General features: G+C 45.3%; 1 protein-coding gene across 3 annotated transcripts in view; it reads left to right on the top strand.

The window, feature by feature from the left end:
- The window catches only part of BRD3 (bromodomain containing 3), a 43986-nt gene extending 22633 nt beyond the window's left edge, over positions 1–21353 (top strand). For all 3 annotated transcript variants that reach the window (XM_030961591.1, XM_030961588.1, XM_030961589.1), the window contains 11 exons: positions 1793–2119; positions 2783–2920; positions 3867–4014; positions 5397–5611; positions 7742–8113; positions 12339–12467; positions 12825–13016; positions 13356–13591; positions 14093–14385; positions 16164–16292; positions 16696–21353. In XM_030961591.1, the coding sequence (XP_030817451.1) occupies positions 1919–2119; positions 2783–2920; positions 3867–4014; positions 5397–5611; positions 7742–8113; positions 12339–12467; positions 12825–13016; positions 13356–13591; positions 14093–14385; positions 16164–16292; positions 16696–16811 (2169 nt within the window). In that variant the 5' untranslated portion in view covers positions 1793–1918 and the 3' untranslated portion in view covers positions 16812–21353. The remainder of the gene's footprint in view (positions 1–1792; positions 2120–2782; positions 2921–3866; positions 4015–5396; positions 5612–7741; positions 8114–12338; positions 12468–12824; positions 13017–13355; positions 13592–14092; positions 14386–16163; positions 16293–16695) is intronic.
- The last annotated feature ends 211 nt before the right edge of the window (positions 21354–21564 follow it).

Consider the following 21564-nt stretch of genomic DNA (forward strand, 5'->3'; position numbering starts at 1 on the left):
TCCCCAGAAGGAGACTGAATGAAACTTCCTAATTATCCTTTTTTTATTGTTTTTAAATCTTGGTCTATTTACCCCCCTTGATCTGAAGACTGAATTTTGCAATATTTCTGCTGCTGCTTTGACTTGATGGAACACTGGGAGAAAATCCTTCCCCAGATCTGAAATCCCAAATAACATTCTAGTTATGAAATTCCTCGTCCAGGGGATGCCAGCACCCCTTTTGGCTGCTTGGTGATCATCCTGCCTGTCACCAGCAGCATGAGCACATGAGAAACCAGTCCTTTTGGAACTAAGCTGGGCTCCTGAGTTATCAAAAAACAGGGACCAGAAGCCTGATTCTGGAGCTATACAAGAGTCCTACTGGCATTTTTCTCCATCCTTGGAATGTAGTGGGTGTTGAACAAATGGTGGCAGCATCAGAGCTGAACTTGGCTGTTGCCTGCACAGATAATCACATGTATTCACACAGGGGTTTGGTTTAGGTTTTTAGCAGTTCCCTCCCTCTCTGCTGCAGATCTGTTTGTTTGTACACAGCTATTTTGGTAAAATTTCCCTAAGTTAGGTATGTGTTTACTTTTTGCCTTCATCTAATCAGCAGCTCACAGGGTAAGTTGTTGTTCTATATTTAGCCCAGATATTCAGTAGAGATGATTAGTGCTGTATTAATGCAGAGGTTTTTGGGTTTTTGCTAGGATGTCTCCCTGCTTTTTCATTCCTTCTGTCCCTGCTCATGTTTCTCTGTTCAACCAAGAAGTGTATGTCAGAATATTTGTATGGCTTTCTAAACATATTTGAAATAATTTGCCTCTGGAAAGTGATTGTGGTCTGTTTGCCATGAGAAGAGTAGCTGCAGTCCTGATGTGAGCTGAAATATCCAATGTTTATGGAAGATGACATAGCAAAGCTGTTTACCATATGCTACACAAGGCTCAGTGATACTGGGCTATTTTTACCTCTGCAGTTTGCAGAGGGAAAACCAGAATACAACAATGCAATTTATGTATTCTCCTCTATTTCAAATGTGTCTTTGAGAGAGAACGTGACAGCACTGTCTGAGCCAGGTCACGGGATATCAGTGTAACACCAGTTATTATCTGAGCCTGGATCTCTAAACTTCAATATAAAACTGGGGTCAAAACCAGTCAGGTGCATGTAGTAAGAGGCATAATAAGACATTTATGAGATTCAAAGTGCAGATCACTTCAAGTTGGGATGTTTCTGGTGACACCTTTCACTCTCAGCAGTTCACAGCGTCTCCCTCTGCCCCTTCTTTCATTTCCCTGGACTGAGGTCCTCTGGCAGCTGCTGGCTGCTCTTCATTGTGGGATTTCAGACTGCCCCTTGCACCAGAGCAGAGCCCTGTGGGCTGACTGGGGGCCAGGCAGCATGGGTCTGGAGACAATGCAGTTCAGTTGGCATGGAGCTGGAAGCTATGGGTTTAGCAGCTTGTATCAGTGCATTCATGGAGTCTGCATTGCATCCTAACTGTGCTCCCTGAGCAGATTCTTAGGTTGCCCCGAGTGTTTTCTTGACATGAAGATGCTCTCTGAGCCAACTAAAGCAAGAACTAGTCCCATGGAGCTTGCTGTGTCTCTGCAGGCTTTGAATTTGGGAGTTGCTGTTCCATTGTCTCTTGGGTCTTGCACTGTTCCCATCTCCACGATAAATTGTGCCACAGGAACAAAGCCAGTGGGGTAAAGAGCCTGAGATTAAGTATTGTCCACAGAAGAAATATCTCAACCTGCCTGCTTCAAAAATCTCTATTTACACCCTTCCCTCTTTCTCTGTCTAGTTTGCTCTAGGTTGTATGGTTGCACCCTGGAAATGGGATGTCAGTCCCATTCAGGGAGCATAAAGGAAGAAAGAAAATCTCCCCGTTGCTGCCGCAGTGACAGCGAGTGAGAGCCCGAGCAGGAAGATGTCGGCAGTCGCCTCAGCCATCCAGGCTCCTCAGGGCCCCGTGAATCCGCCGCCTCCAGAGGTGACAAATCCCAACAAACCTGGCCGGAAAACCAACCAGCTGCAATATATGCAAAATGTTGTGGTGAAGACCTTGTGGAAGCATCAGTTTGCTTGGCCTTTCTACCAGCCTGTTGATGCAATTAAACTGAATTTGCCGGTACGTTTCTGTCATCTTCTCAGCATAGAAAGCTTTGTGGTGGTCAGGTCAGTTTTGGGATTGCTTAGAGGGGAACTCTCAGTGCCTGGGATTCCTTAGAGGGGAACTATCAGTGCCTGGGATTGCTTAGAGGGGAAATATCAGTGCCTGGGATGGTGTTGGGCTCAGCCAGTGGCTTCATGTGCAGCACAAAAGGCTTTGGTGCTCTAATCCAGAACAAGAAAATTACGCTGCACAGCCCTGCAGCATCCCCTAATCACAGCCTCTGCAGGTGCTCCAGACCAGCCCATGGAGAAACTGGGTTAACAGGTGGAAATCTTTTAAAGGCCAAAATGCTCTTAAAATTAGAGACTGGAACTTTGAGCATAGTTTTAGCCATCCCTGATAAACTTCTGTGAGTGCCAGAGGCAGCCTTTTGAAAAGGGAGGCACAAATGCTGATTCCCAGACTGGAGGTTGTGTGTTTTGGAGACAGGTTCATAATAATGCTAAGACTAAAAAGATACAAATTAGAAAATAAATTAATATATATTTACATTTACAATTTCCACAAAATTTGGTGGGGATGTTTTTTAGAAGGGGGATGAGGAGAAAGCAGGGGTTAGAGGGAGATGTGAACAAAACTGAATCAGAAGATGTAACATCTTCCCTGGTTTTCCAACAGGATTATCACAAAATAATTAAAAACCCCATGGACATGGGGACGATCAAGAAGCGCCTGGAACACAACTATTACTGGAGTGCCAGTGAATGTATGCAGGATTTCAACACCATGTTTACAAACTGTTACATTTATAACAAGGTAAAAAAACCCAGAAAAGCCTTTAGAAAACACCCACCTACCCCTGTTACTATGCAGGTTTTGTGCAAGGCCAGTTCTGGGCCCTCCTTGTAAGGATTTGAAATGCCACTAATTGCAACCACGTTACTTGAAATGCACAAAGCTGTCTTTGTGCTGCCTCTTTCTTCCCCCAGACTAGTTACAATGGCAAATATGCCTTTTAATTATAGGTAGATTTCTGTTTTGGGGTTATGCAGCAAGTTTTTATTCCTTTTATTGTCAGTTAGGAGTTTTCTGGGATGAGCTGCACTTAATGCAGTGCTCTGCAGGTGTATTGAGGTGCTTTAATGCTGTGTGTTAGACTGTCTGGCACTGAATAGTATCTGTTAGCAGCAGAAAGGAGTTCAAGAATCATAATTCTGTTCTTTGACTCTTGTCTCCATAAATATGTTCATACTTACACACATTTAAATTGCTTTATTAATATTATTTTGGGTTTGGCTCGTTTGCTGTTTTGTTAGGTTGTTAAAATTCTTTGTGTTCTGTTTTCTCCAGTCATTTGTCATCATAGACCCAGACTGGAGAACAGCTGAAACAAACAAATTAATTAGTTTGAGCCACAGAATGTGTGTTTAGCCTCTTCCCTTGGACCTGCTGGCAAGCAGGGAAGGACAGCTCATCCGTTCCAGTTTGCTGCTTCCACACTGCTGCACTGGATACTGGTTTATCAGGCTCCTTCTGAACTCCTGATCATTCTCTGGATGCAGCACACTTAGGAGCTGTAATTATTGTATGCTAGAGCAGAATAGAAGAGCAGGAGAGTGGCAAGCAAGGAGGGAGAAGAGCTAATCTGTTTATTGTCAGCGTTTGAATACCATAATTTATTTGAAGGGCCTCAGTGTTTTCTAAGCTCACTGCTTCAGATATGTGAATGATACAACAAAGGTTCATATTCTTCTTTGTGCAGCCCACAGATGACATTGTCCTCATGGCCCAAGCCCTGGAGAAGATATTTCTGCAGAAGGTTGCCCAGATGCCTCAGGAGGAGGTGGAATTGCTACCCCCAGTTCCTAAAGGCAAAGGTCGCAAGCCCTCAGCGGGCACACAGAGCACAGGTAGGGATCCGTGCAGGGACAGGGGATGTTGGGAGCTGTTCCCGAGGCCTGGGCCACCTCCTGAGCTGCTGGACTCTGCAGATGGTGGAGAGGCTGGGAAGGGAGAGCGTGGTCTCACAGTTAAAGCAGCGGGGAGGAAGGTGGGAGATGTCTGGGAGATGCTCACTCAGGGTTTCAGGGCTCGTGTGTCTCAAGGCCATGCTGCATTTGTCACACCAGTCTTGCCATCTGTGATTTACCCATCCAGGCAGCACTTCACGGAGAGAGGGCAGTGCTGTTGCTTCTCTATGCAAAGAAAACACCAAGATGGTCAGAAATGCCAGTCTGCTGCCAGTGCCAGAGCATGGCAAGGGAAGTCTTTACAGATTTGGGTTTACACAGCTCACCCTGGGTCCTGGCAGAAATCTGGAACAGCAGAGACTTGGAGTCAAATTCTGCTAATTCCCTAAACCCTGTATGTTTTCCTATTGCACACATGGTTGCAACATCATAAAATTAAAGGATTTATTAAGTCATTGCAAAAGGCTACATACACCATTGCATATCAGTGGAAATTAAGTTTAGTTCAGCTTACCTAGAATTGATTTTAAATGGATTTAGGACTAAAATGTCCAAGCGTGGTAAAACAGTTCATAAAGGACCTTGTGTGGGCTGAGTTAAATGATCAGAGTAATTTTTTTCCCCTCTAAACAAGGTCTAATTGTTGCTCTGGGAAAGTCAATTGTTCCTCTGTTTTCCCACATTTCAGGTGCTAAATGGAGCTATAAATCTGCCCAAGCTCAGAGAAATTAATGATGATGTATCTTTTTATCAAAGGATGTTGAAACATAGAAGGAGGATTGCTACTTTGGTTATTAGGTAGTAGGCTTGTCCCCCTTTATGTTACACCACTAGGCAGGTTTTTAGCTGTGCAGCTGTAGCATCAGGGCCATCTGGATGCTAAAGCTCTACTGAGAATCATAAAATACGGAGTTGGAAGGCACCCAGAGGAATCACTGAGCCTAACTCCTGTCCTGCACAGCCCCAAGAATCCCACCCTGTGCACTGTGGCAAATCTGAAGTGCTTTGCACTCCTGGCTGCTCAGGTGGCTCAGGGCAGTGGTTGTTGCCATTTGCATGGTGTGAACACCTCCCACTGTTCCATCTCCTGCTCTTTTCCTGAGCTCAGTGCAGCTCTGGGAACATCCAAGGGGTGAAAGCTGTCCCAGAGCAACACGCACTCCATATGAAAAGCTGCAGTTATTTCGTGTGTGGCTGACCGGTGTAACAGCACCGAGCAAATCCCACCGTGTCCTCTGTGCTCTCTCTGGGATCTCTCTGCCGAGTCCAGTTTGCTCCCAGTACTCTCCCAGCTGTAACCACGGGCGCCTTTCCCTTGCCAGGAGCGCAGCAAGCCGTGGCCGTGTCTTCCGTGTCCCCGCCGGCCCCGTTCCAGAACGTCCCTCCAGCCGTGTCTCAGACGCCCGTCATCGCTGCCACCCCCGTGCCAACCATCACCGCCAATGTCCCGCCTGTCGCCGCCCCTGCCGCCGCCGCCCCGCCCCCGCCCGCCGCTCCGATCATGCCCGTGGTGCCTCCCACGCCCCCGGTCGTCAAGGTAAATGCGGGCAGTGGAGAGGGGCTGCACTGCCAGCCCTCGCTGCTGGCTCCCTGCTGCCCTGCTTTCATTGCTGGGTGTTGGGTTGGAGACGGTTGAGAACAGTTCTGCCACTTTTCACACGGTCCAGCCGAGGTGGTGTCACCTGTGCTTGCTCCAGTCCAGTTCCAGCCTCTCCTTTCACAGCCTTCCCCTGTGCTGCTGCTCCAGGGCTCTTGGAATTCTCCCCATTTTACGCCAGATAGTTCAGAGCATCTCTTCCCTCTGCGACTGAGCTCCTGATTTTACTGGGGCTGTTCCTTTAAGGTTTGTATCTCAAAGCATCTCTCTCTCTCTGGCTGAGCTCCTGATTTTACTGGGGCTGTTCCTTTCAGGTTTACAGTCCAAAGCATCTCTTCCCACTCTGACTGAGCTCCTGATTTTACTGGGGCTGTTCCTTTAAGGTTTGTAGCCCAAAGCATCTCTTCCCTCTCTCACTGAGCTCCTGATTTTACTGGGGCTGTTCCTTTAAGGTTTGCAGGCTCCAGCATTAGGAATGTTCCTCTCTGCTTTCAGCCAGTTCAAGACAAGCCTGTCACTCCAGTTGGAGGAGACTGATGTTGCCTGCAGGTTTTGGGTGCATTAGTTCTGTCTTCCTTACTGAGTAATCTTTTGGGAGTTGTCACTGGTGTTTTGCTATTTATTATGTTAATTTATGGGTAAATGAAGACATTACCTAAATAATTGAAATTTTCTTAGCAAGCTGTGAATTGCTTTAAAAATGATGAAAGCATAGCTCAGAGAAAGCTGGGGATCTTTTTATCTAAACTGTGGAATTAACTGCAACAGTTTTGGTTGTGAGGTTACTTGGACCAGCAGAGGCACAGAATTCTTTTGGTTTTTAACCCAATAGTTTGGGAATTACTAGAGAAATTGTCAGATCTTGCAGCTAAGCTCTCCTCCTGTCTCACATTTCAGTTTCTGTCCAAATAACTTGCTTCTGAGAATCAATTTCATTTTAAAACTCAAGGATGAACCCAGAAGTGAGTTTGCCAAATACACACTGCAAAATTAATTCTGCTTGGGATTTACTTAAGATTTCCCTTAGATTTCTCTAAGGAACTTCTTCCTCCCTATCTTCCTCTCCAGAGAAATAAATCCTTGATAGGAGCATGAGAGAGCTGACTGGACAGTCCCAGCTTGAATTTATGTGAGAGGGTTTATTTGCTTAAGGCAAAATCTGCCTTAGCACACCCACTAAATACAGGGGAGTGAGGACTCATGGGTCTTTGGTGATTAATATGCTTTGGTTCAGAACTTATAGCCTGATCCTGCCACTGGGGACTCAGACATGTGGTTAAGTTACTGACAATTGCTCAGTCCCTATGCATCAGCTGAGCTGCAGTAATTGACTGGGTGCCCTCCTTTCCCTTGGCAAACACCAGGTAAGAGGCCTGGTTCCCTCTCAGGGAAGTAACACATTTTACAGCATGGTTGGGCTTGGGTTGGAGCCATGCAAATGGTTGGTTACTGTGGCTCAGGTGATATGCAGTGTTGGAGCCTCTAGTCACAAATCCCATTTATCCCAGTGAAATAACTGGGGTTTTTTATTTTCTGTCAGAGGACAGGCAGAACTAAGGATGAGTGAAATATGGGTCTCCTTGAGCCAGGTCTCAAAAGCTCTTGGAGATCTATTTCACACCCAAGATAGCTCAGCTACCGTAGAAGGCATAAAATCAGCAGGATGGCTTCTGTGGTAGTGTTGGAAACAAAAAGTTTTAATAAAAGGCAAAATAACAAAACTCTTTACAGAGAAAAACCGAGCCAGGTGCAAGAGATCCTTGCCCCTGGTAAACACCCCACAAAAGCGATTAGTTTCTTTGGTCTCTTCTTTTTCTAGTAAATTGCTTTGGACAGAAGGCAAAAAGTCCTGCCTATTAGCTATCCTTAATTTTGAGGTGAAGTCCCTTAAGTCCTATGAGATGTCTTTTCACCAAATTGAGGAGAGAAACTTCTGGGCTTATTTCCTTTTTAAGGGGACAAAGGATAGTTTTGTCACTCCATCACCAGAGTGCCACATTGCTATAGATGAGCTGTGCTAGGGTTTCTGCAGGACATGTCCTCATGGAGCCTGTCCCTGTCCTGTTTCAGAAAAAGGGAGTGAAGAGGAAAGCAGACACCACCACGCCCACCACGTCTGCCATCACTGCCAGCAGGAGCGAGTCCCCCACGCCGCTGTCGGACCCCAAACAGGCCAAAATCATCGCGCGCAGGGAGAGCGGCGGCCGCCCCATCAAACCACCAAAGAAGGACCTGGAGGATGGAGAGGTCCCTCAGCACGCAGGGAAGAAGGGCAAACTCTCTGAGCACCTCAAGTACTGTGACAGCATCCTCAAGGAGATGCTCTCCAAGAAGCATGCAGCCTATGCATGGCCCTTTTACAAGCCCGTGGATGCAGAGGCTTTGGAATTACATGACTATCACGATATAATCAAACACCCCATGGATCTCAGTACTGTGAAAGTACGTCCTCTTTTACCACCTCTTTTTGCAGGGGGTCCCTCTGCTTGCAGAGGACTGGCTCCTTTGTGGGAGGGGGAAAGGGAAAGGGTGGAAACTGAACCTGTTTGGATACCAGCTGGATATTTTTATGTTTTGTTTCCTTCCCCTCTCCCTTTTTTGCCATAACCTGGGACAGCTTTTTTTTTGTGCCCTGCAAAGCAGATGATGTACACAAAGCAAAGTACAATGGCATCCTCTCCTCTTTGTGGACAGTCCAGGTATTTAACTGGTGTTCTTAGGATTGTGTTGCACTCTGAGAAGAGGAGGTGCCTTATTTCATAGGATTCAATTGATGGTATCCCATTTCCAGAAGCTGCTGCCTACCTACTTGGTGGTGGCAGATAGGCTTTCACTGAGCAATTCCAGCTGGGATGTGATGGTACTCAGGGAAATACGTGCTGGTTTTGTGGTTCATGCTTGGCTCCTCAAGAGTATGGTCCAATATTCTTGTTTTTCCCAGTAGATTTGGAGGTTTGCTGAATCCCTCCATGAAGCAAAGCTGTGTCTTTGTAGCTCCCATCTTCTTGTGAGCCAGGCACTGCATTCTGTGTTGATGGAGGGGAGACTTCCATGGTGGCAGGAGGTGAAGATGTTGCTGGCTTTCACTGGCATTACCAGAAGGGTTTTACTGCCAGCTGAGCCAGCCTGGGATTGTCTGAATGCCCAGGTGACAGAAGGGCAGCTGTGCTTGTGATTCCTGTCATGGTACCCATGACAGGAGCAGCATGTCACACTCTGATGTGCCATGCATCCATCCCAGGGGTCCTCTGGGTCTCCAGACACACCTGCAGCCTGCTAATTAAAGCCCCAGGTGATTGCAGGAAGATTAGAGATGGACAGAGTGAAATCCTGACCCTCTCAAATATTTCCATGTGTGCTTAGGTGATTTCTTATTGCAAGAGATTATTGTGCTATGTTCTGAAAAATCTAGGTGCAAAGTTGTGATTTCTTGGGTTGGTGATTTCTTCATGCTTAAATCTCTTTAAGGTCCTGACTTCATTCTATTAAAATTGTACACCTCTGCCCCTCTCTGGCAAGTGCAGGTGATGTCCTCCCTCTGCACCTGACTAGTGTAGGGTAGAAAATTGGAGACAGGCTGATGGCAAACCCAGTGGAGTCTTTTACAACTAAAGACTCTGGGTTTCTCATTCCACATGGTAGTATTTTTCTTAATTAAGTTGTTTGAAGTACTGTCTGGTATTGGTTTTTTATGGAGTGTTTTATTGTCATTGCTCTTGGCCTGCAGATCATGGTGTGACTTCTCAGAGATGCAGCTCATAATATGTTCACTGTGTGGAACAGAAACCTGCCATTTGCAGGCACTGTCATTTTCCAGTGTCAGGGACTTCCACTGTGGCTCTGAAAGGTTTTTAGATTTAATTCTGCCCAAGTGACAATGTCTGTGATAAAGCAGCACATCTGGGGGCCTCCAAACCAACCTGGGAGGAATTATGTGAGAAAGTAAAACACAAGTATTGCTGCAGCTGTAACACATCTTGTCTCTTATTTCTGTGGCTGTTGGGTTTGATTTTCCCCAGAGAATATCCTTCATGTCCAGGAGCATTTTTTTTCCCTGGCAGAGATGTCTCCTGGAGGATTTGGAGGTTGCTTTTTCTGTGTGTGGTGCAGGAGGCAGGTTTGGCTGTTGTGGCTGTGGCAGGGGCAGGTGAGATGGAGGGGCTGTAGCTGAGCTTGCTGCAGCCAGGAGCAGAGAGATCTGCTGGAATTTTGTGCTGGGAATGGGAACAGCTGCAGGGACAGGATCTCTGAGCTCTTCTCCACCTCAATTCTCTTTATCAGAGAAGGAAAGGGCAGAACTGCAGTAGGTAAGGGTGGAAGTGTGAGGAGAGAGAGGCAGCAGCTGTAATTCCCTGTGAGGAGGGGGCTGCACTGAGGCTGGAGCTGCTGCCCTGTCCCTAGGCAGGCAGGGACCATTGCAGAACATCCCTGTCCCCCTCTGTGGGGCTGGGGCCACTGGAGCACCTCTTCTGCTCCATCCTCTGGCTGCCAGGTCCCAGCAGTGCCATGGATGTCTCTGCCTTTGCTTTACTCAGTGGTGAAGAAGCAGCAAGCCTTGCTGTGCAGGAGGATTTCCACAAGGTGTGTTCACTTTTGGAATAAAGCACTTCCTCCTGGGATGTAACTCTGCTCACCCCTTAATTTTCCTGCAGTGAACTTCTGCAGTTTCAGAGCAGCTGAGTTCAAGGTCTTAAAAGTGAGGAGCCATTCTTTGTGTCCTCTGTGGGCAGGACAAGACTTAGAGCAAGGGACACATCAGACATGAAGAAACAAATTTATGAACAGTAAAGATGATTGAACAATTGATTGAGGGAGAAAATGAGGTTGTGGTGGCAGATGCTGTCTGTGGGACAGAGGATGGGTGAGCTGCCCTGCCTGACTCCTGATCTCCAGTTCTAAATGTAATCACTTTTCTTATTTGTAAGCAGCTGGATATCTCCAAGTGTATTTATACCAAGATATTCCAGCCCATCGATTTAAAGTGCTTTTCTTTCTTTTGTTAAGCTAATTATTCTTTATAAGAAAACAAAACAAAAATCCACAGCTTAAAAACTCTAAGGCTAGAAAACTGTTGAGTTTGGATGAAAAGCAAAGCCTCAGACACTGGAATGTATTTCATAGGCAATAATCAGGCCCTGGGTATGCCAAACAAATATAAAAAGGCCTTTCATGCAGTAAGATGTATTTTAAAATAAATGGGCCCGTTGGTTTGAACATATGTTTTGCTTTGGAATTGGTCTGAGAGGCTTTTCAGACAGGAGCACCACAAACCTATTTCCCTTTCTGCTTTTTTGTGCTGTGCCTTCCAGGCTGTCTCCTAGTTTATTCACCAGGAAAATGGGGTCTCCTGACAAAAGTTTGACAGATGTCTGGCTGCAGCACAGCAGGGAGCAAGGCTGCAGGGATGTCACCACCCTGCACCAGGTCCCTGAGAAGCTGAATTCCTGGAGGTGAAATTCTGCCCTTTTCACAACAAAAGCAGCTCCAGGAGTCATTGCAGTGTTTCAAGACAGTTAGAAGGTCTATCACAGCTGTGAAATTTCTGTAGTTGTGTGAAAAATGGGAATTTTGCTTGAGTTAAGAGTAGGTGACAGACCCTGAGCATCCCTGCTTGCTGTTGGGATGGGGGATGTCTGTCCCCATCAGGTCCCCAGCCTGTCTGTCAGTCAACCCTTCCCTTCTCTGGGCACACAGGTGCCCAAGACATACAAAAGGGAAGCCTGTAAGCACTTGGCAAATAGAGAATTTCTTTAAACCCAGGTCTTTTAAATGCAAATGAAACCTAGTGTTAGCTTCTGGTTCCTTTCAGCAGGAGTAATTGGAGCTAAGGTTGTATACATAGTAGTAATATATGCATCAAATCAATTAAGTGCTAGGAATGCTATAAACTGCTCTCTAAACCCAAGTCCTTGAGTCCCAAACAGCAAGAGAAATGGCTGGAAGAGAGAGCTGAAAAATAAGAGAAAGGAACAAGGCACAAATATTTGACATTTATCCTCACTACTCTAGGAAATAACATTATGAGTAGGTTCATAAAGGGTGAGGCCTGTATCCATTTCTATCAGTTGGACTTTAAATTAAGCGTGGGAGTTGTAGTTTAGCTGTAAATGCCTATTTTGCTGTAGGAACTTCAGAGCAAACCTCCTGCCCTCTGCTAGCAGGAAATCAGAGTTTTTCATGATCTTTTCTGCCCTTTCAGATTTACAAGGCAAATATATCCAAGCATATGTAGAAATACACACTTCAGGTACTCCTGTAATTGGAACTTGCTTGCTGACTCTTGCCCTTTCCATCCATGATCCTTGTTTCTATTAGTTCCTGATCCATTTTTCTAAACTATTTTTCTAAACATTTCTAAATGTTTTCTGGTAGAATGTGGACCCTGACAGATTTTTATTCTACTACTTCGAAAACAAGGCCAGTTTAGAATCTTAGTGTTTAAACTGCTATGAGATATCAACTTCTTTGGTTCCCTGGTGTTTGCTTGTTTTATAAAACAGAAACTCTGAATGTTATTTAGGAACCAATAACCAAATCAAACTTCCATTCTCTTAGATGGGATTTTTGAGGCTCTTCTGAGGTTCATGTGTTCTCCATGCAGTTGCTACAAATTCCTTTTGCTCATGGCTTTTCGTTTTTCTTTCCCCTTTGGCTTGTTTATTTGCAGAAAAAGATGGACAGTCGAGAATACCAGGATGCACAAGGTTTTGCAGCAGATATTCGGTTAATGTTCTCTAATTGTTACAAGTACAATCCTCCAGACCACGAGGTGGTGGCCATGGCCAGGAAGCTCCAGGTAAAGGTGTTGGCAAATGCATCTTCCAGAGTGTTTTTAGTTCAGGTACAAGGGGAGATCCAGGTGTGGATCTGCTCTTGGCACCAGCAAGGGAGATTCCTCCAGCCCTTGGAAAGAGCCTCGTGCTCTCTGCAGGACTGTTGTGCTCTTCACATGGCATGGGCCCAATGCCATGTTCAGCTCCTAAAATATTACATTTAAAGTAATTGGAGGATTTTCTTGGGCTTTCCAGGTGGGCAGCCATATTCTGTATATTATTATTTACTTGTAGTACACCTGCCCCTGATGTATCTGAGACCAGAGTGAGCTGTTTGTGGCCAAGGCTCCTTTGGTCACCTCTTTTCCTTCTTTTTGCAGGATGTCTTTGAGATGAGGTTTGCAAAAATGCCCGATGAGCCTGCAGACGCCCCTCCTCCACCTCCCCCAACAGCCCCAGTGGTGAGCAAAAGCACAGAGAGCAGCCACAGCAGCGAGGAGAGCTCCTCAGACTCCGACAGCTCCGACTCCGAGGAGGAGCGGGCGACTCGGCTGGCCGAGCTCCAGGAGCAGGTACTGCACCATCCCAGCTGTGTGTCTGTGCATTAGACAGAGCACAGCACCAGGAATTGTGTCCTGGAAAATCCCACCTAGGCTGGGATGCAGGGGAACATTCCCAGCCTAAGGGGAAAAGCATTCAGCTGTGCAGTCAGTGCATGTTGGATGCAACGGTAATTTTCTTCAGGATGGTTTTTCTCAGTGCTGATGCTCTCTCCTTCCTTCTGGGATCCCAGAGTATGAGCTGCTTGATTTCTGGCTTGAGGCTATACTTACACCTTGGGATGTAGAGGGAAGGGTTTGTGGAGGCAGCAGTTACCTTGTCTTGATGGTTTTTCCCTTGTTTCCCCCCAGCTGAAAGCCGTCCATGAGCAGCTGGCTGCACTGTCCCAAGCGCCAGTGAACAAACCAAAGAAAAAAAAAGAGAAGAAGGAGAAAGAGAAGAAAAAGAAAGATAAAGAGAAGGAAAAAGAAAAGCACAAAGTCAAAGCTGAGGAAGAGAAGAAACCCAAGGTGGCTCAACCACCAAAACAAGCCCAACAGAAGAAGGCCCCAGCTAAGAAAGCGAACAGCACAACCACAGCTAACAGGTGAGAGCCAAGGTGCCTTTATGGGAGAGCCAAAGTGCTTCCAGCTCTGCCCCTAATTCCTGGGGAAGCTCAGTAGTTGTTAATTTGCTGCTGAATACTGTTCCCATTCCCAGACAACTCCAGGGAGTCTTTAACTTGGAGCTGACAGTGGAACCACTGTGTTTTCACTGTCCAGCTCTTTGAATCCCTGCCTGATTGCTCTCAGATAAGGTTTTGGGGGTTGCCTTTTGTGCAGCCACCAAGAACGTGCCATTTCATGGCTGCCTCCCTGCTGCTACTTGGGCTCATTGTCACACTTCACAGGGCTAAAATATAATAGGAACACAACAGCTGATCTCAGGCTGCTGAACTTTTTCAGCACTTGTGGTGCTGTTCCAGCCATCCGACGAGAGCTTCAAAGCCAAGAGCATGGGGATGTTTGTTACAAGGGAGTCAGGGGAAAAAAAAAAGAATTCATTGCTGTGTCCCCATGAATGTTTTCATGCTTGACAACCTCCCCAGGCAGCCCAAGAAAGGAGGCAAACAGGCATCTGCAACCTACGACTCGGATGAGGAGGAGGAAGGGCTGCCCATGACCTACGACGAGAAGCGACAGCTCAGCCTGGACATCAACCGCCTGCCCGGGGAGAAGCTGGGCAGGGTGGTTCACATCATCCAGTCCAGAGAACCTTCCCTCAGAGACTCCAATCCCGATGAGATTGAAATAGATTTTGAAACCTTGAAGCCCACAACGTTACGAGAACTGGAGAGATACGTGAAATCTTGTTTACAGAAAAAACAAAGGAAACCATTTTGTAAGTTCACCTCCCAGGGCACGTGTTCCCCCCAGCAGCTCTTGGGCTCAGCTGTGGAGTCAGGGCATGTGTACTGAGATTCTCTTATCCACCTGGTGGGTATGTGGTGGCAGGAATTTTTAGAGATTCTTTTCTCCCAAGGAAATATACAGAAACTTCCTGTTTTTCTCTGTTCTTTCTTCCCATGGTGTCCTGCTGCAGAGACCTGGAGAGCCAATGTGTTCCTCTGCAAGACCTGTGGGATGCCTTTATTACTTACCCAGGCTCTGGAAGGCCCTGTAAAGGTTTCAGTCTCATTGTGTCAGGTGTTACCTGCATACATCTGGAAGGATCAGTTTCTTATCCTGAATAGTTTAGCATCTAATTAGGAAGGAAACAAAAAACGTGGCTGGGATCCAAACCACCAAGGCAATAAATGATTTGCACAAGGTTACCTGGTTACCTGTGGATTCTGGGTGTGTCTGAGTTGTGTCTTCACCCCAAAACTGCTCTTGCTGTGTGTCCTGATCACCGCATTGGCCTCACCCTCTGTCAGTTCAGAGGGTGAATGTCAGTCTGCTGCTGAGTGTGTGGTTCAGTGTGGGACAGACTTTGTGTCTTGTCCACAAAGGGAATTCCTGCAGCCCCTGGAGAGTTTAGCTCCAGCTGGACAGCAGTAGCATCACTTACCTGAAGTGCTCCTGGCCCTCTTGGTTAAGAGAGTTTTGTTTTTAAGATTATGACACAAAAGCTACTCCTTGCTCTTGCAGAGCATCTCCATTCCTTCCTCGGGATTTTTCAGGAAGGCCTAAGCAAAGCACAGACTTTGACCTTTCATTTTGCTTTATTTTTTCCCCCTGAATCCTTCACTGTTGGCCTAGCTCAGGAAAGGATTTTCCAGAACAGGGAAAGCATCCTTCAGTTTCAGAACCAGAGCACAGAGTAACACAGATAACCTCAGATATCCACTCTGAGCCTGGCATGCCTGAGCCTGGCTGGACTCCTGTGCTGAGTGTTCCCTCTTAGGACTGTGCTTTCCAGTTTTCTTTTTTTCTTGTTTTTTTAAACCACTGCTTTAAAACAGCTCACAGAAATGTAGGTATTTCCTTGCTGGATCAGGCAAACTATCTGGCTCCTGTCTTGTGCTTCCAATCCTGGCCAACACCTGTGTTCAATTACTCCTCCTTTGGAGGAATATTTCCCTTTCCTTGGCAGGGTGAGTGTTGCTGGTCCTTCTCACCCTTTCCATCCTGATGCAGTTACATTCCTGTTGTCTGCCAGCTTTTGCCTCAGTTGGTTTTTAATTTGCCTTTGTTTGTTTTGTTTTCTGTTTAGAGCAACACAAACCACAGTAGATTCTTGCGTGAGGGGATCGGAAGTTTTAATGGCAGATGCTTTACTCCTGACAACCTTTAATGGGACACTTTATTTTACAGGGCAGAAAACCCATGTAACAATTCTGTAATTACAAATCTGTAATTATTGACCATATAACTGGCTGGTAAGTAACCTGTAATGACAAAGTTATTACATGGATATTTCTATCTTCTAAAATACTTTCCAGAAGATCTCTCTTAAAAAAAAAATTGCATGTTAACAGGATGGTGGTGATTTGATGAGCAAGGCAACTTCAGGTGTTGTCTTCTCTCTGGGATGTGTAGTTGCTGTGTGAGCACTGGATGTTGGCAGTGCCACTGCAGAGTGTGCACACAGATGTACATGCCCTGTAAAATAGTGATGTCCACTCTTTCCCCCTTGCATCCCTGCACTTTCAGAAACTCTGCCTTCCTCCCCCACAGCTGCCAGTGGCAAAAAGCAAGCAGCAAAGTCAAAAGAAGAGTTAGCTCAGGAAAAGAAGAAAGAACTAGAAAAACGGTTACAGGACGTCAGTGGGCAGCTAAACAACAACAAGAAGCCTGCAAAGAAAGGTAATGGCTTTGGCTTTATGGGAAAACAGCCCCCCAAAGGTGAACAGACTTTGTCACAGGGTCAGAACCTCTGCCTTGGGTTGGTCCCTGTGACAGGAGCCCTCAGGGAGTTCCCTCTGAGCTGCTGTGTGGGGCTGCTTTGGTCCCCGGCCAGGTGGGAACTGCTGGGTGGTAAATAGGAGCTGCATTCCACAGCAGCAGATAATCATTGCTTACATTTTGTTCCTGAGGCCTCTCACCTTCTGAGGAGAAAAAATCCTAGCAAAAGGATTTTTCATAAAATGTGTCTGTGACACAGGGCAGGAGCGCTGCCACCCTGTGGGTCAAACTGGGCACGAAGGGGAGCAACCCTTGTGTGTTCCGGTTCCCTGCGAGTAACCCCATCCCTGCCTTGTCCCCGCAGAGAAATCCGGCTCCACTCCCTCCGGAGGCCCCTCCCGGCTCAGCAGCAGCTCCTCCTCCGAGTCCGGGAGCAGCAGCTCCAGCGGCTCCAGCTCGGACAGCAGCGACTCGGAATGAGCAGGGACACACGGACACACCCCCCAAACGGACACCCCCTGCTGCCCCTGCTCTGCAGTGTCCCCTCCCCTCCTTACCCCCTGCTCTCGGGCCACGGTGGTCAGGTTTTATCCCCTCTCGCTTTTCTCTGACTTGTTTTTTATTTTATTTTTTAACTCAGTGTTACAAAAGGTATTTTCCTTTTTTTTTTTTTGGGGGGGGGGGAGGGAGGGAGGGAGGGGGCTCTCTTTTAATAGGTCAAAGATCTTTGAGTGTGTGTGTGTGACTAGACTTTATGACAAATAGTTCCCTTTGCATAAAGTCTCTAAAATTTACATTTATCTGGAAAAAATTGGTCGAAAATGGAAGAACTTTGAGCTCTTAGCAGGAGATAAATAGAAAATTCTGCAAGGTTTGTAGTACATTTCCCTCCCAGCCCTTCCCTCTCCCCAGAATACTCTCTTTTAATAAGCCTGCCTGGCTCACACAAGGTAAAAACCATCTTTTTTTAAAGAAATCTCTGTAAAATGGTACTGTATCTGAAAGATGTTAGCTTTTGAACTAGTTGGTGTATTTGTTATTAGCACTAGTGTTCTTAATCTCCAAGTCTACAGTGTGATGAAAATGTCAGATGCTATCATCTTTTTACATAAAAACAACAAAAAAAAATCCAAAAAAATTCTCATGTACTGTGGATTGCTAACATGCTTTTTTAAATCTTGGTAGAGGCATAGGCACCTGTTCAGGAAGGTCTTGAAGCATGAATTTAACTTTTAAGCACACAAGCAATAGAAGTTGGTTTCATTTCTTGGTTTTCCACTCAAAAGCTTCACTTTTCCTGGGGATTCATTGGGAAGAAGGGAGCAAGGGACACACTCGAGTTTCTTGGGAATGTTATTTTTACCATTAAATAGATCATTTCCAGGAAATGGGACGCTCTCTATGAAAGTTTCCATGGAATTGTCAGGAGGTTTTTTTTGGCTGGAAGTTGTCAGCTGGAGCCTGGAGTGATCCCTGCAGTGAGCAGCACAAGTCATGTGCCCATTACTGGGCACATCTTGGGCATTTTCTCCATGACAAACACCTCAGACTGGGCTTAAAATAAAGCAGCACTTGAGCTCCAGCTGAGCCTGAGCTGGCAGGGGAAGTGGAGAGGGATTATTTTGTGTGTGTTTGGGCTTTTTGCTTTTGAGTTTGCTTTGGTTTTTTTCCCTTCTCCTCATCATTGTGGTAGTGAGCTCCTAGAAGGGGAGTGCTCCTCCTGTGTCAGGCAGGGTTCAATTCCAGGCACTGAAATGTTTTACCTCAATGAAAAGAAGAAAGAGGGGAGGGAGGAGAAAAAAAAAAAGCTAATTTTTTTAAAGCTTGCTATTTTTTTCAGTCCAGCCTAACGTTTTGACCTGCACTGCTGCAATACACCCTGGTTTCAGTGTCCCTGATTTCATGTATATACCATGATTTTATTTATTAAACACTATTGGTCATTTAAAATATAATAAAATCTAACAAAAGCAAAGCTGAGGTTTTGCAGGCCAGCAGATAGGAAGACTTTTAATGAGGTTTGAATCAGATTAAAAAAACAAACAACAACAAAGCAAATAAAAATCCACAACTTTATTTATATATCTTAGACTTTCTACCTACAGGTGCTACAGTCCAGTCTCTTGTGTGTCTGGTGCTCTGTCATGTTTGGTGTGTTAATTTTTAGATTTTTTTCCTCCTCTTTTCACCCCAGCTCCCTTTTCTCCTGTTTTGTACAGATTTTGGAGACATACACTTCAATACAATTTTATTTTCTCAGTGGTCTTTTTTCCTCCCCTCCTTTTTTGTTCTGGTAGAACAACAGGGGTTTTGTCCTTTTCTAATGCAATTTTAGGAAAACACCAATTCTATAATTACATCCAATTTGCAATCTGAGGGGCAGAAGTTTTATTGTAAATTCTTTTTATTGTAAAGAAAAAAAAATACACGGAATTTAACAGAAAGTTCTGCCTTTCCATCTCCAGCACCAGCCCCTAAAACTCTCCCTCCCCTGTGGGGTAGCCCTAAAATTCACCTTCTGTGCTCTCCCAGTGGTGGAGATTGCTCCAGATTTTATTTTCTCTGCAGGTGAGTGGTCCTGGAGGCCCCTCAAGGGCAGCCCAGATTTCCTTTCACAGCAATCGAAAGAAAAATGTTCTGATTTTTACAGAAATTCATCATTTTTCTTTTCCATTAAAAATGGAGTTCCGCTTTTTATTCATGATTTTTGCATTAACAACGGAGTTCAATTCTGATTTTATTTTATTTTGTTTTTAAGTTCTGCCCTTACAAAACCTTCCCCCGAACAGATCCCTGGTAATATATTTTCAGAATTTACTATGAGGAAATGTAATATTCACCTAATTAAGAGCTTGGGTTTCTTTTCAACGGGGTTGGGTTTCACCTGTGTTTCTCCTGTTGCCTGCGACTTGAATGATCAAAACCAAGGAATATTTTAAGGAAAAATTGCAACCAATTCACTGCCATGGCTTTTTGGATAAACAAACTCCCAGTTTTCTCTTCCTGGGACCTTTTCCTGCGTGCTTGACCCTGAGCTGTGGTGGGGAGGACAAACCAGAGGCGACAGCATCGCTACCACAACAAAATCCTGGGAATTTCAGCTCTGGCACCAGGAACAGCCCCTGGGACACGCAGACATCCCTCAGGGGGCTGCCCCACCAGAATTCCTTGGGAAAGCTGGAGCCAGAGGGTTGAGAACCAGGTGTGAGGTGATGGGAGAAGGCGTGGCTGAGGCTGCTCAGCGCTGCAGGAGGATCCCTGTGGAGCTGGAGAACCCTCCCAGCCTGGGGGATTCAGGAAAATCTGCCAAGGCCACCACGGAATGGGAACAATGTGCTGCACATCTCTGATCCACCAGCTGCAACTTGGGCTTCCACTTCTTGGGAAACTTTGCACGGAAAGCGAGGTGTTCCCAACCAAATGGAGCAAGGAGAAATCCATTTTGGCATGACTGAGGGAAGAATTTGGTGACTCCTCCCTTCCAAATGCTGTCCTTACACTTTTCCATTCCCAGCTTGTTTGTAGTGCTCTTTATCCCCACCATGTCCATGGGGGTGCCTCTTGTACATCCTGAGTTTCTCCAGGAAAGAAAAGATGTTTCCAGTCCAGAGTGAGTAGCAGCAGTCCTAAATGAGTTGGGAACTGAAGCAACAGAGCATTTATTTAACTGGCTTTTATTGCATGACACGTCAGTCCAGATGTCACAAAATAACTTGGAAACGATCAAACACACAACGTTTGAAGGACATTTTTAAACTTAAGAATAAAAAAGAAAAAAAAAAAGGAAAAAAAATTAAAATTTTTATGGTAGAATTTTTCTTGAATGAACAAAGTTTAACTTTGTTTTCCAGGGGAAACTTCACTGAAATCAGTATGATTTCATATGTATGCATACACACAGAGTTTTATTGAAACTGCTTTTTTCGGACTAATTCCTGTTTTGACAAAATATCTGACCAGACCTTTCTCAATCAACCAGCATTACTGCACCTTTAAAAAAAAAAACTTTGTGAACCTTTTCTCTGATTGTAAACTCAGCCTGTCTCGTGGCTCAGTGGGACCAGAGGGAGATCCCCATCCCAGCGACCGAAGGAGTCTCAGCTCTCTGCACACCCAACGTGTCATCCACACAACAAAACCAGTGCAGTTTTTGTACTGGTGTGGTTTGAACCTTGCCTACCCCAGGGTTTGTGAGTGTGGGAGTGATGTTTCAGGGCTGTGTCACTGCTGGCAGGGTGGTGACCCCCAAACACACACAAACATCGTTTCTGTGTGTGGAAATCCACAGCTGAGTTCCCCCTGAGCTCTCTTCCCTCTTCTCTGTGTGGTAGAAGCAGACTGCAGTTACCTAATCTAGTTCTTTCTCTGCTTTGGGGACTTTTAGAGCAGTTTTTAATTTTGGGTTTTTTTTCCTTGTTTTGAAAGGAATGATGTTTCTTTTTTAAAGCTGGGGTTGGAGCTGAGGGGAAGGGATCGGGGCATGACAAAGACAAACCACAACCTTTTTAGTACTGGGTTTTAAATTCTCAGTCTCTTCTCAACCCTGAGCAGTTACCACTAGGGCTAACTGTGGGCAGGCTCTGCATCAGTAAAGAGAAATTTAGGATTCCTTACACAGCAGCGTTATCTTGCTTTGAGCTGCATTTTGTAAAGAAAATGGTATTTGCATATCTTTTTAAAATGTCATTTTTAAAAAATAAATTAAGCCACCAGCTAGGATTTGACACAGGCCACTTAGAACACAGCCCTGATACTGGCATAACCAATCCAGAAAGATTTGTTGTTGTATTTTTTGTTTTGTTATTTTGGGGTTTTTTTAATATTTAAAAATAAAAAAGAAATTGTTACTTTTCTGTATGATGTGCATGCAAATTTACCGTAACTCTTTTTCTTAAAACTTTTTAGTGCCATTTCTAGTATATTCCTGTAAATGTCAGTTATTGAAAAGAAATGAGTCAATGTAAGTAGTTTAGCTTGTTTATTGCAAATTGCTGGCCTCAAACAAAACAGAATTAAAAAAAAGAGTTAGAAAGTAATCTTTGATGTTACTGGTAATCAAGGACCCTGGTCCTGGGGCATTTGTTTTGTTTTCATAATAAAAAGAAAAATTGTTTGGTGTGTGCAGTTTGATCCCATTTTTCCCCTTTCCTCATCTTTTCTAGGTATGGCACTCAAACGTGGACTGGGCAGTGCCAGGAGCCAAACCCCAGGGTATTGAATCCTGGTGCCACGA

Source organism: Camarhynchus parvulus, chromosome 17 (assembly GCF_901933205.1).
Source record: "Camarhynchus parvulus chromosome 17, STF_HiC, whole genome shotgun sequence".
Taxonomy (NCBI): Eukaryota; Metazoa; Chordata; class Aves; order Passeriformes; family Thraupidae; genus Camarhynchus; species Camarhynchus parvulus.